The sequence below is a fragment of the Mirounga leonina genome, unplaced genomic scaffold, assembly GCF_011800145.1.
Source record: "Mirounga leonina isolate KUSES-001 unplaced genomic scaffold, KU_Mleo_1.0 Mir_125, whole genome shotgun sequence".
Classification (NCBI taxonomy): domain Eukaryota; kingdom Metazoa; phylum Chordata; class Mammalia; order Carnivora; family Phocidae; genus Mirounga; species Mirounga leonina.
This window is the reverse complement of record NW_023270305.1, coordinates 8,150,518-8,164,348: the sequence shown is the minus strand read 5'-3', so window position 1 is coordinate 8,164,348 and position 13,831 is coordinate 8,150,518. Positions and strand designations below refer to the sequence as shown.

Genomic DNA, 13,831 nt, shown 5'->3' with positions numbered 1-13,831 from the left:
GGGGAAGGTAAAGAGATGATTTTTCAAGAGTGTGACCATCTGTAACTAGTTTCAACTAATCATCTCTTCTACTTCACCGATTGATTGGAATCCCCTGGCTTAGGTATTTCTGATTCGTTTCATGAGCCCAGTATAGGGAGCTCGTTGTGCACAGGCGCCAACATGTCTTCAGAATTTACAGTCTGATGTTGAAAAAAGATACACATTTGAAAACAAACATATTATCTGAATGGGATGGGGGTTAAGTTTGGCAGTAATTTCTCAGGGAGACCTGATTTTTACATTTGGCTAGGCACAATTGGCGGAGAGGGTAGGAACATATAAAATGGCCTCGGAGGCAGAAAGCATATTGGCTTGCTTAGAATAGGGGCACCGTCGTAAAGGCATTTCCCTATTGAAGGAAAAACTAATTTTAGCTGGGGTTTAGATTTGATGGGAAAGGCACTGGGATCCTTGTCAATTCTTGAGTGTGCTCGGCGAGGTAATAGACCCACTTCAAAGGATCTGAACATTATTTGCCTGAAATGGGGAAAGACTAGGTGGGGGAATTGGCTCCTGCTGCTGCATAAAGTACGAGCTAGATTATACAACTCAACACCAATAGCCGCAGAATATAGTAAAAGGGAAAATCAGATATAAATTAAAAGACGAGCTAGACTAAAATAATTCCACGGGAGTTTCTGCCCTGTGCCCAAATTATGGTCCCTTGTAACTCTCCAAGCATTCAAAAAGGACAAGGGAGAACTGAAGAACGAATTAAGGTAGAAAAAGGAGATAGAAAACAGTCGACCTCAGGCGAGAAAATACCAAACACCAACCTTAATGATTCAAAAATGGAAGGCTATGCCCCAATGGCAATTCTATGCCCCAAAGGCCCAACGCTCATACACATTCCTTTTACATGAACCACTCACTGGGCTGCAGTAACAGCTTAAATAAGCTGTTAAAAAGTTCCAAAACAGAATAAACACCATCTCCTACCCCCAAATTGTGCCAGTGTTCTCCAATCCCCAAAGGCTTATAAGGGAAGGATTGCGCTTTCACTTGGCGGACGGCGCCAGCCCACCGAATACAGTAAATGACTTTCCTTTCCACAATGCTGGGACTTTGGGGCTTACAAAACACCCAACCACTGTGACCTCATCTGAATGAGCGCCTTTGCTCCGGAGTTGACACTGACACCTCAGGCAAGTTCCACCGCGACCATCTGAGGTGTGACCTGACCTCCGAGCCCAAGGAAAGGAGGACAGCTAAGGCGACGAGGTGGGGCGCTGAGGTCACCCTCCTGACCCCAGGCGCAGGGCAAAAAGGCCCCCACGAGCTCATCCCCGCGTCGGCGGCTGGTCCAAGACCCCCGACATCCGCGCAGGCGCACGACGCCCGGCCGAGCGGGGACCAAGCCGGAAGTGTCCCTCGGCGCCCCGGATGCGACCTGGCGGCGGTGGTTGCCAGGGCGACGGGCGCTCGCAAGAGCTGCTGGTACTCGAGACTGGTGAATTAGAACAGGTTTCCTTTGGTGGGCCTGGACGGCGGGGCTCGTCCTCTCGGAGTTCCCAGGATGTTCTTTTACCTGAGCAAGAAAGTGAGTTTTCCCGCGGTCGCCCTCGCCTCCGCTTCGTTCTCGCGTCCCGCGGGCGATTCCCGCATCCTGCCGGCGAAATCTGGCGTCCTGATCCCCAGCTTCGCCTTCCCGCCTCCCACCGTCGTGCATCGTCCGGCCTCCAACGGTCCCGAACCCCAGATAAATCTCGGCGGAGCCAGCAGCCCTCTCGCACAACTCTCCCATCCCTGCCCCTGGCTGGGTCTTTTTGGGGAGCCAGCAAGACGGATCATTGTGTCCCTCTCTATCTTTTTTCCTCCACCTATTGTTGACCAGGTGCCTCACGTTCCTTGGATTGTCATGGGCTGCCGGGCAAGAGAAAAGTAGTAACAAAAGGTAGCCCAAGTGTTGTGTGTGGAAGGGGAATATGGGCTGATGGTCTGCATTTATACCTCCGTTTCCCTCTTCCTTCCTGTAAAACATTCATCAGGTGACTTTCGCACTGGGTTCCTCCGCGGTCAGTGCCTTTCTCTTGTGGGCACTTTTTTCTGTCTTTCGCGAGTGGTAGGGCAGTTCAGGAGATCCTGCCCTGCCCATTTTCACCACAGCTCACACTCTGCAAGAAGGACCGTTTTTCTTCTTGGGGTGTGTGTGTGGGGGGGATTTTCTTCAGCCTTCATCTCTCAGTCACTAGCCAACTCCCTCGTGAAAAGCTGTGAAAGCGGCTGTGGTTGCTTTTCAGATTGCCATTCCCAATAACGTGAAGCTGAAATGTGTATCTTGGAACAAGGACCAAGGATTCATAGCATGTGGTGGTGAAGATGGATTACTGAAAGTTTTGAAATTAGAGACGCAGACAGGTAAATGAATGCGAGCCCAAAGGTTTGAACTTGATGGAAAATTGGCTAGTATCATTTGTTCACTGAGATTTGCTCATGGTGTTTGTTAGTATGCAATTCTAATTCTTTTAAAACCAAAAATAAACACAAAACTCCCAAACAGTTACTGGCGTTTTCTGTAGAGTATTTTTGCAGTAAAGTTCAGAGAATATCGAATATAAAAATCAGATGGCTATTGCTGAAGTTCTTGATGGAAAAGGAAAAACAATGAGGAATGAGAACTATATTGCCTTGTCCTTTTCTGTTTATTGTGCTCTACTATTTGGACTCTAATAAAAATGATGTGAATCCACATTTCAGTTAGGTCACAAAATCTCACATATTGTCAGATTATTTGCAGGCCTGTATCATCCTTTCTGCTTCTCAGATATATTAATAATTATTCATCTAGTTTCCAAGAACAGAAAATGAGACTTTAAAACATTTTTGTCAGTAAGTTTCATGTGATTACAGGTTGCTTTCTCTTTTTTTAGTTCTCTGGAATCATAGCAAACAGTTTCACATTTCTTTTAACGTCCATAGTATTGCTCTAGAATGGAGAGCTAGACGATCCCCAATCTATATTGGAGATCTAGATGAGGAGATTGGAGTTGGAATCTCAGCTCTGCCATACTGACTTTCAGCAAGTTGGTCAACATCTTTGGGTTTTAGTTCAGTCTTCTGTAAGATAAAGGGCTGAACTAAATTCCATTTTGGATTCAAAGTCTCTACACTTCAACCCTGGGGCCTTTGCACTTGCTATTTCTGAGTCTGGACTACTCCCCTTTCCCCTCCTCTTTTCCCCACCTCACTTGGCATCTCCAGTTTATTCCTCAGTCTCAGCTTCAATATAATTTCTTCAGAAAGCCTTCCCTGGTTCTCCCTCCCCCCAATCTAAATTAATCTCCCTCTGTCACTATCTTATTATGCCTTTACTTCCTCAATTTGTAATTTTACATATATGCATATATATTTATGGGGGTGGGTGAGTGTCTGTTTAATAATATCTGTCCCCTCGGTAGACTACAAGCTCTCTAAGGGTAGAGGCCTTAACTATTTCATTTATCATTTTATATTCAGAAGCTTCCACAGTGCATGGCACAATGTAGACATTTAGTGAATGAATGAATGAATGAAAGATTCTGCAAAATCTAGTAAAAACTGATTTCCAAAGACATTGCTTTCTGATCCCTCTTATGCTTTAGAATTTTCAGTCTATATGTCATAAATGTTTCTATTTATGATCTTTTGGGGAGGAATAAGTAGCAATAATAATTACTAATATATTTAATATACTGGGTAAACTGTTTTTTTTTTAATACATTTTGGTTTTTTTGTCAGAATAATATCTTTACAAGGGGGTACATATTATTGTCCTATGTTTCCACCATGAGAAAAGTAGATCAGAATGAGGCATACTTAAAAAATCTTTCTAATATCATCCAGGAATAAGAACTCCTTTTAAAATAAGGAAGAAATGTCAAAGTCTTATAATCTGTTAGTTTAATGTATTTGCCGTAATATTTTTTTCCCTAGATGATGCAAAATTGAGGGGTCTTGCAGCCCCTAGTAACCTTTCTATGAATCAGACTCTTGAAGGTCATAGTGGTGAGTCATGTAATTTTTAAAATCGTATTTGAATAGTCTTTAGGCATTTAGAAACCATCTACTTAATGCAGAAATGTTATCATTTTTAATAATGTTAATATTTAAAGTAATATTTTCTATTGAGCCATAATTAATTAATTGAGCCTAGAGTCTTTCAACAACTTTTACATGATTAAACAATGTCTTCAGTAAATCTAAAACAAAGTTGGTCTTATTTTATATATTAAAAAATACTGTTATTTGTCTACAGATAGGATATAACCCTTTTTTAGAATCTGCTCCGTGGTTCCACATCAAAGTAGACTAAAGAGACATGACAACTGAATGCACTCTATGATCCTAGATTGGATTTTGGAATGAGAGAAAGAAGTACCTATAAGGGACATTATTTGGACAATTGATAAAATTTGAATGTGGACTGGGGTTAGATAATATTGTGTCAGTGTTAAATTCACTAATTTGTAATATGGTTATGAAAGAGAATGTCTTCTTAGGAAATGTACACTAAAGTACTTAGGGATTAAAAAAAAAAACAACTAAAAAAACCTCAGTTGTTCATATAACCCAGAGGTTTAAGATATGCTCAAGAGTGTGTTTCTAGGGGGTGGGGGGATGGGGTAACAGGGTGATGGGTACTAAGGAGGGCACGTGTTGTGATGAGCACTGGGTGTTATACACAACTAATGAATCACTGAACACTACATCAAAAACTAATGATGTTTACAGTGGCTAACTGAACATAAAAAAAAAGAGTGTGTTACTAATAGAATGGAAAATAAGAGGGGGGAAAAGAGAAATTAGGGCATATATCAACCACAAACAACCCCCCCATCCCTCTAAAAAAAATCCAAGTACTTAGTATGATGTCCTTTGGGCATTATTATCCTTGGGAGTCAGGCCAGCTGGGTAAATCTTACTTACATTTGTTTCTGTCATCAGATATATGGCAGCTCTTGCATCTGACCGTAATAGGTGCCTTTGCTGGCCTGGAATAGGAGCAAACATGAAAATATCACATGTTGTAGGAAATGAGTGACAATAGTGACTACATCCTATGAATATGTTTGAGTGATTTATTAAGAGTGGCTAGTTGCACAGGAACCATATTGATTTGAAGATGCTATTGGTGTTTATTATAAAAATACAAATTTGAAATTGTCGCCTTTTTTAAGTTTCTAAATTGTTTTATAATTTTTTTTAGGTTCTGTTCAGGTTGTAACATGGAATGAACAGTATCAGAAGTTGACTACCAGTGATCAAAATGGGCTTATCATTGTTTGGATGTTATATAAAGGTATGCTAGGAGAGCTTATGGAACCTTTCACAGATTGGAGTCTGGGTTATGGTATTTGAATGGGGAAACTACATATTTGAAATAGACTCCTTTTAACCAGCAGCAGGAGTTCATCCTGATGACATGGGGGAAATATTTCTGGATTTATTGCTGCCTACTTTTCCTTTTAACTTTATTTTTTTTTTTGAACTGTGACCTTGCATGAGGAAAGTGAACTAGGTGACTGTTGGTTATCTCCAAAATGAACATAGGCCCTTAGCAGGATAGTTTCTACTTGAGATAGCTTTTTTCCCCCCCAGGTTTCCAATAAGAATTATTTTCTGTGTGATCAGTGGCTAGAGTTAATCCAGTGGGTAAAAACATTTATTAAGAAGTCAGGGGCAATAATTCATTCCCTTTATTGAGTCATTTAGTTTCCTTTTCTTTCATGGATACAGATTTTATATCAGCTCTGACAACTGGCTCATGATTTGCACCTTTTGGCTACAAGAGAGAGCAAGAGAAGGATTAATTTAGGTGCATCACTATTACCAGAAAATAACACATAATACTTGATCTCTTGGGGCCTGTAGCCATCATCTTTAAATGTGTGTTGTTTTGAAAACATTCAGGGTGTACCATTTAAAAATTCTTAATTAAAAATATGCTGCACATGAATTTATGTTTTTCAAAGCTTATGTATGTGTGTGTATATCTGTGCAGGGAGTAGAATATGAGAGTACAGGAGATTAGGGTAAACTGTCTTTTTCCAAGGTGGGTGTTCTCTGGGCCTCAGTCCTTACTCTGATAATGCCCTCTTCGACTAGTTATTTCAAATTATGTGATAATTTGCTTGGCTGTAGGCCAGAATTCCTGATACCAAAATGTAGTAAAAAATAAAAACAAAACAAAATAGCCTTGTGATTTGCCTCACATTTGGTTACACTTTGAGACCTCTCACTCCAGCCCTGTGTACAAGAATAGTTTTGTCATTCAGCATTAGTGATGTGAAATCACTAAAGTGATTTGCACTATTGAAAATTTTTTTCAAGCAGGTTTAGAGTTTTTACCTAATGTACTTGTATTTAATATGCTTATAATTAGTCATTGGAGAGTTTATGCAAATATATAAAATTATTATGGTTATTTTGTTTTTTCCTTGGTTATTATCTGAAGTTTTAGACTTTGAGAAAAATCGGTTGTTTTGGCCTGTCAAAAGCAAATAAAGTTTTATTTTTTAATGGACAGAAAGGAAGAAAGAAGGAGAGAAAAGAGGGGCATTTATTGTGTTTTCTGTGATAATCTTTGAAGCAGTGGTTGGTCAAGGCCTCAGCTAATTTTTTATTTTGTTTTTGTTGGATTTGAAGGTTTTATAGTTTAATGTCTCAGATTGTAGAAAATTTTGCAGTTACTTATCCCACAGTGTGCTTTATGGAATGCTTTCAACTCTTATGTGAAAGTTTTGACTTGTAATTTTTTTTTAAATTTGTGCAAATAGGTTCTTGGTACGAAGAGATGATCAATAACAGAAATAAATCAGTGGTTCGAAGTATGAGCTGGAATGCCGATGGACAGAAGATCTGCATTGTATACGAAGACGGGGCTGTGATAGTTGGTTCAGTGGATGGTAATGCTTTGTTGCACACAGAACTAAGATCAATATTTGGTTGGCATTTTTGTCTTTAGAGGTTTAATTAATTATATGTTAGCTTTCTGACAGAAAAGTAAACATAAAAAGAGAAAACAGTTGATATACAATTTAATGATGTTCAAGAAACATTTATTTTTTTTTAAGATTTTATTTATTTTTTTAAGTAAACCCTCCACCCAACATGGGGCTTGACCTTACAACCCCATGATCAAGAGTCACGTGCTCTACCAACTGAGCCAGCTAGGTGCCCCTAAGAAACATTTATTTTTACGTATACTCAAGTAAAAAATCTATTTTTAAAAAATTTCCTACAGTGGCACTGAAAAAAGAGTGAATTAATTTTTCAGGATTATTTTAAATGTCTGCCTAGTTATAATTCATTTTTACACTTGTTAGGCTATTTTATTATAAATACGTAGATCTTAGTTTCAATAAGTATGTAGGGATATAACAATCTCTGGTTATTTTTAAACAATTGAACTATTGAATATTATTGACATATAACATTAGTTTTATTTTTTATTTTTTTATTATTATTTTTTAAAGATTTTATTTATTTGAGAGAGAGAGAGAGAGCGTGAAAGCACAAACAGTAGGGAGGGACAGAGGGAGAAGCAGACTCCCAGCTGAGCAGGGAGCCCGATATGGGGCTCGATCCCAGGACCCCGAGATCATGACCTGAGCTGAAGGCAGCCGCTTAACTGACAGAGCCACCCAGGCACCCATAACATTAGTTTTAGATGTACAACATAATGATTTGATATTTTTATGTGTTGTGAAATGATCATCTGGTCATTTTTAAATAGAGCTGAGCATGTTGTTGTTATTGTGTTTTATAGCTTTAAAACCTATGTTTTTCAAATTTTAGTTCTTAGGTAACACTGGGGCTTCTGAGAATCTGTACCTTCATTTTAATGTGAAACTCTATAGAGAAATAATTTATTTCAAAATGATTTCCATTTGTTTTTTTCTAGTGTAACTTCATTTATTCCACAAATGTTTCTGAGAGCTTACAAAGTCACAGCTATAGTTCTAGGCACTAGGTACGACAAAAAATATTTCAGATCTAGAACAGGAGAGATGGATAAGTAACCAGGCAATTACAATGCCTTGTGGTAAGTGTGGAGACAGGGAAAATACAGCAACATATAGTAGAAGTATCTAATTCAGGCTTGGAGGGATCAGGGAAGGCATCCTGGAGGAAGTGATATGTGCTGAGGCATTAGGCACCAGGAAGGTTGGTTTGTAAAGTGTCCTAGGCCTAAGAAATAGCATTTGAGGAGGTCCTCAGGGGTTGAACTTAGCTATGGTTAGGGTATTGAAAAAATTTTGAGTCACTGTAGTATAATATTAAAAGGAGAAGAGTTGTATGTGATGAAATTAGAGACATTAGCAGAAGCCAGATTATGCAGTTTGTAAGTTATACAAGGAGTTGGGATTTAACTTTAAGGGCACTAGGGAGCCAATGAAAGCTTTTAAGAATGGGAGCAGTGTGATCGAATTTGTTCTTTGGAAGCATCTCTGTGACTGCAACATGAAGACTGGAGGGAGGAAAGAAGGATAGGGGGCAGGTGTACCAGTTGGGGAATTACTATGGTAATTCAGGTGAGGTGATGGTGGATGGTGGCTGAACCAGGGTAGTGACAAAGAGGCTGGAAGTAAGTGGCCATATGCTGGAGATACTTAGGAGCTAGAATAGATAGGGCCTCATTATTGATCAGTTTGGGGATGAGGGGATGGAAGTGTCTAGAATAATAGCCAGTTTTTAGCTTTGACAACTGGATAGATGGCCAGGACCATAAAAATAAGGGATGTGGGAGGGGCGCCTGGGTGGCTCAGTCAGTTAAGCGTCTGCCTTCGGTTCACGTCATGATCCCAGGGTCCTAGGATCGAGCCTTACATCAGGCTCCCTGCTCAGTGGGGAGCCTGCTTCTCCTTCTCCCATTCCTCCTGCTTGTGCACTATCTCTCTCTCTCCCTGTGTCAAATAAACAAAATCTTTTAAAAAAATAAGGAATGTGGGAGAAAGACTGATTGTGAGGGAAGATTTCTTTTTCGGACATATTGATTTTGTCATGCCGGAGGACAGCCAAATAAAATATGTCAGACCATAATTACATGTATGCATCTGTGGCTCCGAAATATCTGGGCTAGAGTCATACTTTTGGGAATCACCAGCAGGTAGATGGTAATTTAAACCATTGGAATAGATGAAAAACCTACGGGCCACTGTGGGATAAGAACCTGCAACATAAGTGTTGGAGATAAAGGAGTAAACAAATGCACAGAAACCAAGAAAGAAGGAAGGGGTGGTTAAAGAAAAGCCTGCAGTGGACCTAGCAACAGGCCTTAGGGACCTCCTGAAGGTCATCTGTGGACGTGTGGGGTGGAAGCCGGATTGGGTTGGGGCTGAGGGTTGAGTGGGAGATGAGGAAGTGGTGACTGCAGGTGTGAACTCTTTGGAGAAGCTTGGCTGGGAGAGGAATGGTGGAAATAGGGTAGTGGCTAGAAGGGAACTTGGGGTCGAGGGAGATGTTCTTTGTTTTATTTGTTTTTATTTGAGGTGGTAGTTTTGAAGGATAGATCTGAGTATATTTAAATACTTGTGAGAAAGGGCCTGGAGAGAGAGTTTCAAGAGAAAGAGAAAATGTGAATAATCAGTAGAGGGGGATCTTTGCAAAGCTAGGAAGGGCTTAGACCAGAAAGTAGGTGGAGGGATTCACCCTAGGTGGGTGTCTGGTTGGGGATATACCTCTTCCTTTGTTTTGGGGGGCAAAGCAGAAAGGGTTATCATGGATTCAGTTTTGTCCTGAATGTTTGAAAGTGGAAACGAGGGATTTCTTTTTTGAAAGCTTTTATTTTCTTTCCATGGTTGAAGATGAGTTCATCTGTTAATTGGGAGTAAGATCCTAGATTAGAGTTTTGAAGAGAAGGGAGAAAGTTGGAAACAGCTGCTATTTCAAATGTTTAGTAGGATATTTGGCACATAAGAGGTGCTCAGTAAATTTTATTGACTGCATAAATTGAGCAAATACATCGTGCTGTGATGAATGTGAGAGCTCTTTAGGGAAACAGAATTTTAGGGCAGTTGTTGGACAATTATGACCTTGAACCTTTAATGAAATAATTATGTTTTATGTTTTATTTTAGGGAATCGCATTTGGGGAAAAGACTTGAAGGGTATACAGTTATGCCATGTAGCATGGTCTGCAGATAGTAAAGTCCTACTTTTTGGAATGGCAAATGGAGAAATACACATTTATGATAATCAGGGGAATTTTATAGTAAGTGTATATATTTTCATATATTCATTAGTTTTGGTTACACAATTTTATATGATTATTTTATGTATCATTCGTATATGTATACACGTTTGTTATGATGGTTTGTGTCATCAAGAAAGTCTTCATTTCAATTTTTTTCCCAATCATTTAGATTTTTTAATTAAAAAAAAAAACGGTCGCTTAAAGGTAAATTAATGCTTTTAGTTCAGACTTCTTGGTAACTGGGAAGGACAACATTTCAGTGTATTGAAGCTGAGGGATAATGAGTTGGATGAGGTACAGTTTAATCTTTGTGTCTTCTAATAGCAGAAGCCTAAGTTTACATGAGATACATATTTTTTTTCCAATGATATTTTTGTAGCAAGCTACTCAAGGTTGTTTGTAAAAAGAATGGAAGACTTAAACAGTAAAGGGCAAAAATCAGGTCCTGGGAAGAAGGCAAAATAGAAGAGGCTCAGCAAGCACAATCTCAAGAAAAACTCTGGCTTTGTGAGATTTAGCTGTGTTTGATCTCTGATCTTACTTACGGGGCAGTTTGGTTTGTCGTGAGGCTGAGGACATTACATAAATCTATTTATTCGCGGAAGTGATAATAGCCAGCTTTTCCATGACACTTTGCTATTTTTGAGGTACTTTCATATACCTCTTGTCATTTAGTCTCATAAATTCTCTGTGAGTTTCTTTTAATCCTCATTTTGCAAGAGGGAAAAACCGAAATTCAGTTGAAGTTGTTTGTCCCAGGGTTGGTAAACCCGTAAGCCATGGGGCTGGCATTTGAAGTCAGATTTTTAAATCCCATTTTCAGTGTTCTTTCTACAGTACTCTATACTGATCTGTTTTAAAAGATGAAATATTAACCTAACTCATTTGTTTAGGTGAAAATGAAACTGAATTGCTTGGTGAATGTCACCGGAGCGATCAGTATTGCTGGGATCCACTGGTACCACGGCACGGAAGGCTACGTGGAGCCAGACTGCCCCTGCCTCGCAATTTGTTTTGACAACGGGAGGTGCCAAATCATGAGACATGAGAGTGACCAGAGTATGTAATTTTTCTTTCTTTCTTTTTTTTTTAATGTGGAGAACTTAAAAAATATTTTAAAATTATTCTGAAGATTATACAGTTCTGTAGGCTAAGTATTTTACCGCAATTACCTCATTTTTTTCTTTTTGACTAGATCCTGTTTTAATTGACACTGGCATGTATGTGGTGAGTATCCAGTGGAACCACATCGGCAGCGTGTTGGCTGTGGCAGGCTCCCAGAAGGTGGTCACTCAGGATAAGGATGTAAACACTGTGCAGTTTTACACTCCATTTGGTGAGGTAAATGTCTCTTTTCTTTCCTATGTAGCGAGTAATGTAGGGGAAAAAGGTGGAGGAAGCGGTATAAACTTGTCACCTTTTTGAAAAGGGACATTTTGAGTAAAAATGATGGAATAACAGGCATCTTGTCTTTGATTAATGTCCTCACTTCTAAGTCTTGATAGATGTATTTCATCATGGAATTTAGTTTATCCTCTGTACCTTTAGAAAATGAGCTGTTTCACCTAAGAAATCACTATGCAGTAGTATTTAGAATATTTTCTCTGTGATCTGAATGTGCATCTTTTTTCCTAGCTGGTTTTTGTGTTGTTTTTAATATAATTTAGTTGTTTCAGATTAATATTTTGGATTTTTAATGTGATATATTAAATGTACATAGATGTTAAGCACACATATCTGTCTCTTCCTCCTTCAGACTTCTTCTTTTTTTTTTTTTAAGATTTTATTTATTTATTTGAGAGAGAGAGTGCAAGTTGGCAGAGGGGCAGAGGGAGAGGGAGAGAATTCCAAACAGATTCCCTTGATTGTGGAGCCTGATGCAGGGCTTGATCCCAGGACCCTTGAGATCATGATCTGAGCTGAAATTACCAGTTAGACACTTAAGCAACTGAGCCACCCAGGCGCCCCTCCCTCCTTCAGTCTTCTAACAGTTTTAATTTGTTGAGGAATAACCAACTATTTTAAGAAAATCTATCTTAATAACTAATCTTAAGTGATGCTACATTAGAATACAAGCATTGTTTTCATAAATGCATGTGTTATCCTTCTTAGTAGTATTATTAATTAAATTTTTTTTTTAGATTTGATTTATTTATTTGAGGGAGAGAAAGAGTGTGCGTGGCAGAAAGAGAGGGGCAAAAGGGGAGGGAGAGGGACAAGCCGACTCCCTGCTGACTGCAGAGCCCAAAGCAGGGCTCTATCTCAGGACCCTGAGATCATGACCTGAGCCAAAACCAAGTCAGTTGCTTAACCTACTGAGCCACCCAGGTGCCCCTAATGAATTTAATTTTTAAGGAGAGTTTTATTGAAGATGTAGTGGAAAATATCAAATAGGAGAGTTAATGTATTGTGAATTTTAAAGAATTTGTAAAGTGAGAACTTAGTAACTTAAGCTTAATAATTTTTTGCCTGTTTTATTTTCTGTCTCTAGACTCTATTTAGTCCCTATTGGTTTTTATAAATTCACCATAGACTTCAATAATATGTGTTTTTGCTACATAAAAGCCTTCCCCAGTTGTTTTAATATTTTAAAATACATTTTAATAATTTCTCTGAGGGTAAGAAACGGTATCAGCTCATGCTTTTGAATCAATGTCTCAAAATACCCAGTAGAATGTGATGTAGAGAATAGATTGTACATTGCCAGCTAATATTTTGGTAGATGTTAAAAGCTAAGGGAAAACTGAAGTATGGTTCTCAAGGTTCCTAACTATTAAAGATCTGAATTCATGGGGCGCCTGGGTGGCTCAGTTAAGCGTCTGCCTTCGGCTCAGGTCATGATCTCATGGTCCTGGGATCGAGGTCTGAGACAGGCTCCCCGCTCAGCAGGGAGTCTTCTTCTCCCTCTCCCTCTGCAGCTCTCCCTGCTTGTGCTCTCTTGCTCTCTCTGTCAAATAAATAAATAGATAGATGGATAGATTAATTAATTAAAAAATATCTTTAAAAAAATCTGAATTTGTTCTTAATTCATGTTCTTTGTTGGTTATTTTTGTCAACCATTGGCTTGTTTATCATTATTTTATCTGCTTATTTTTGGTAGTTCAACCTTTTCTAAGTGGAAAAACATGGATTCTAAGGCCTATTTATCTTGCAAAACAGTGTGTTATGTGTTAAATTGACAACTGTAGGTTGGTTTGGCATGCTTGTAATTAAAAGTATCTAGCATAGTTCCTCAGGGTATATTAGTCACTTGGTATTTTTTTGAATGAGTGAATATATAGGGGACTTACTTTGGATCTATGTTATTAAGATAGGGAAGGTAACTTAGAAGGAGGTTATTTAAAGGTTTAACCTTAAGGAAACCTCAGGGAAGAATTTGCTTTTGATTCTGAAGGCCTGAGTCTTCTGGTTTTTATACAGTGGTCTTAGCCAGAGAAGGGGATGACAGAGCATGTGATTTGTCATCAGGTTGGCCTGGCTTTGGCTGTGAATTCCATTTCCACAGCATCGTCTCACTTGGAGAACTTCTTTCACCTCTGAGACTTAGTTTACTTATGTTCTGAAATAAAGGTAATACCTCATGGCACTGTTGTAAAAATTACAGGAGGTAACAATG

The 13,831-nt window shown here is 38.9% G+C and overlaps 1 protein-coding gene across 1 annotated transcript in view; it reads left to right on the top strand.

Moving 5' to 3' along the window:
• The first annotated feature begins 1,351 nt into the window (after nucleotides 1-1,351).
• The window catches only part of WDR35 (WD repeat domain 35), a 59,475-nt gene continuing 46,995 nt past the window's right edge, over nucleotides 1,352-13,831 (top strand). The window contains exons 1-8 of the mRNA XM_035000645.1: nucleotides 1,352-1,582; nucleotides 2,283-2,400; nucleotides 3,955-4,026; nucleotides 5,228-5,320; nucleotides 6,798-6,926; nucleotides 10,100-10,233; nucleotides 11,109-11,274; nucleotides 11,411-11,556. Of these exons, the coding sequence (XP_034856536.1) occupies nucleotides 1,559-1,582; nucleotides 2,283-2,400; nucleotides 3,955-4,026; nucleotides 5,228-5,320; nucleotides 6,798-6,926; nucleotides 10,100-10,233; nucleotides 11,109-11,274; nucleotides 11,411-11,556 (882 nt within the window). The 5' untranslated portion in view covers nucleotides 1,352-1,558. The remainder of the gene's footprint in view (nucleotides 1,583-2,282; nucleotides 2,401-3,954; nucleotides 4,027-5,227; nucleotides 5,321-6,797; nucleotides 6,927-10,099; nucleotides 10,234-11,108; nucleotides 11,275-11,410; nucleotides 11,557-13,831) is intronic.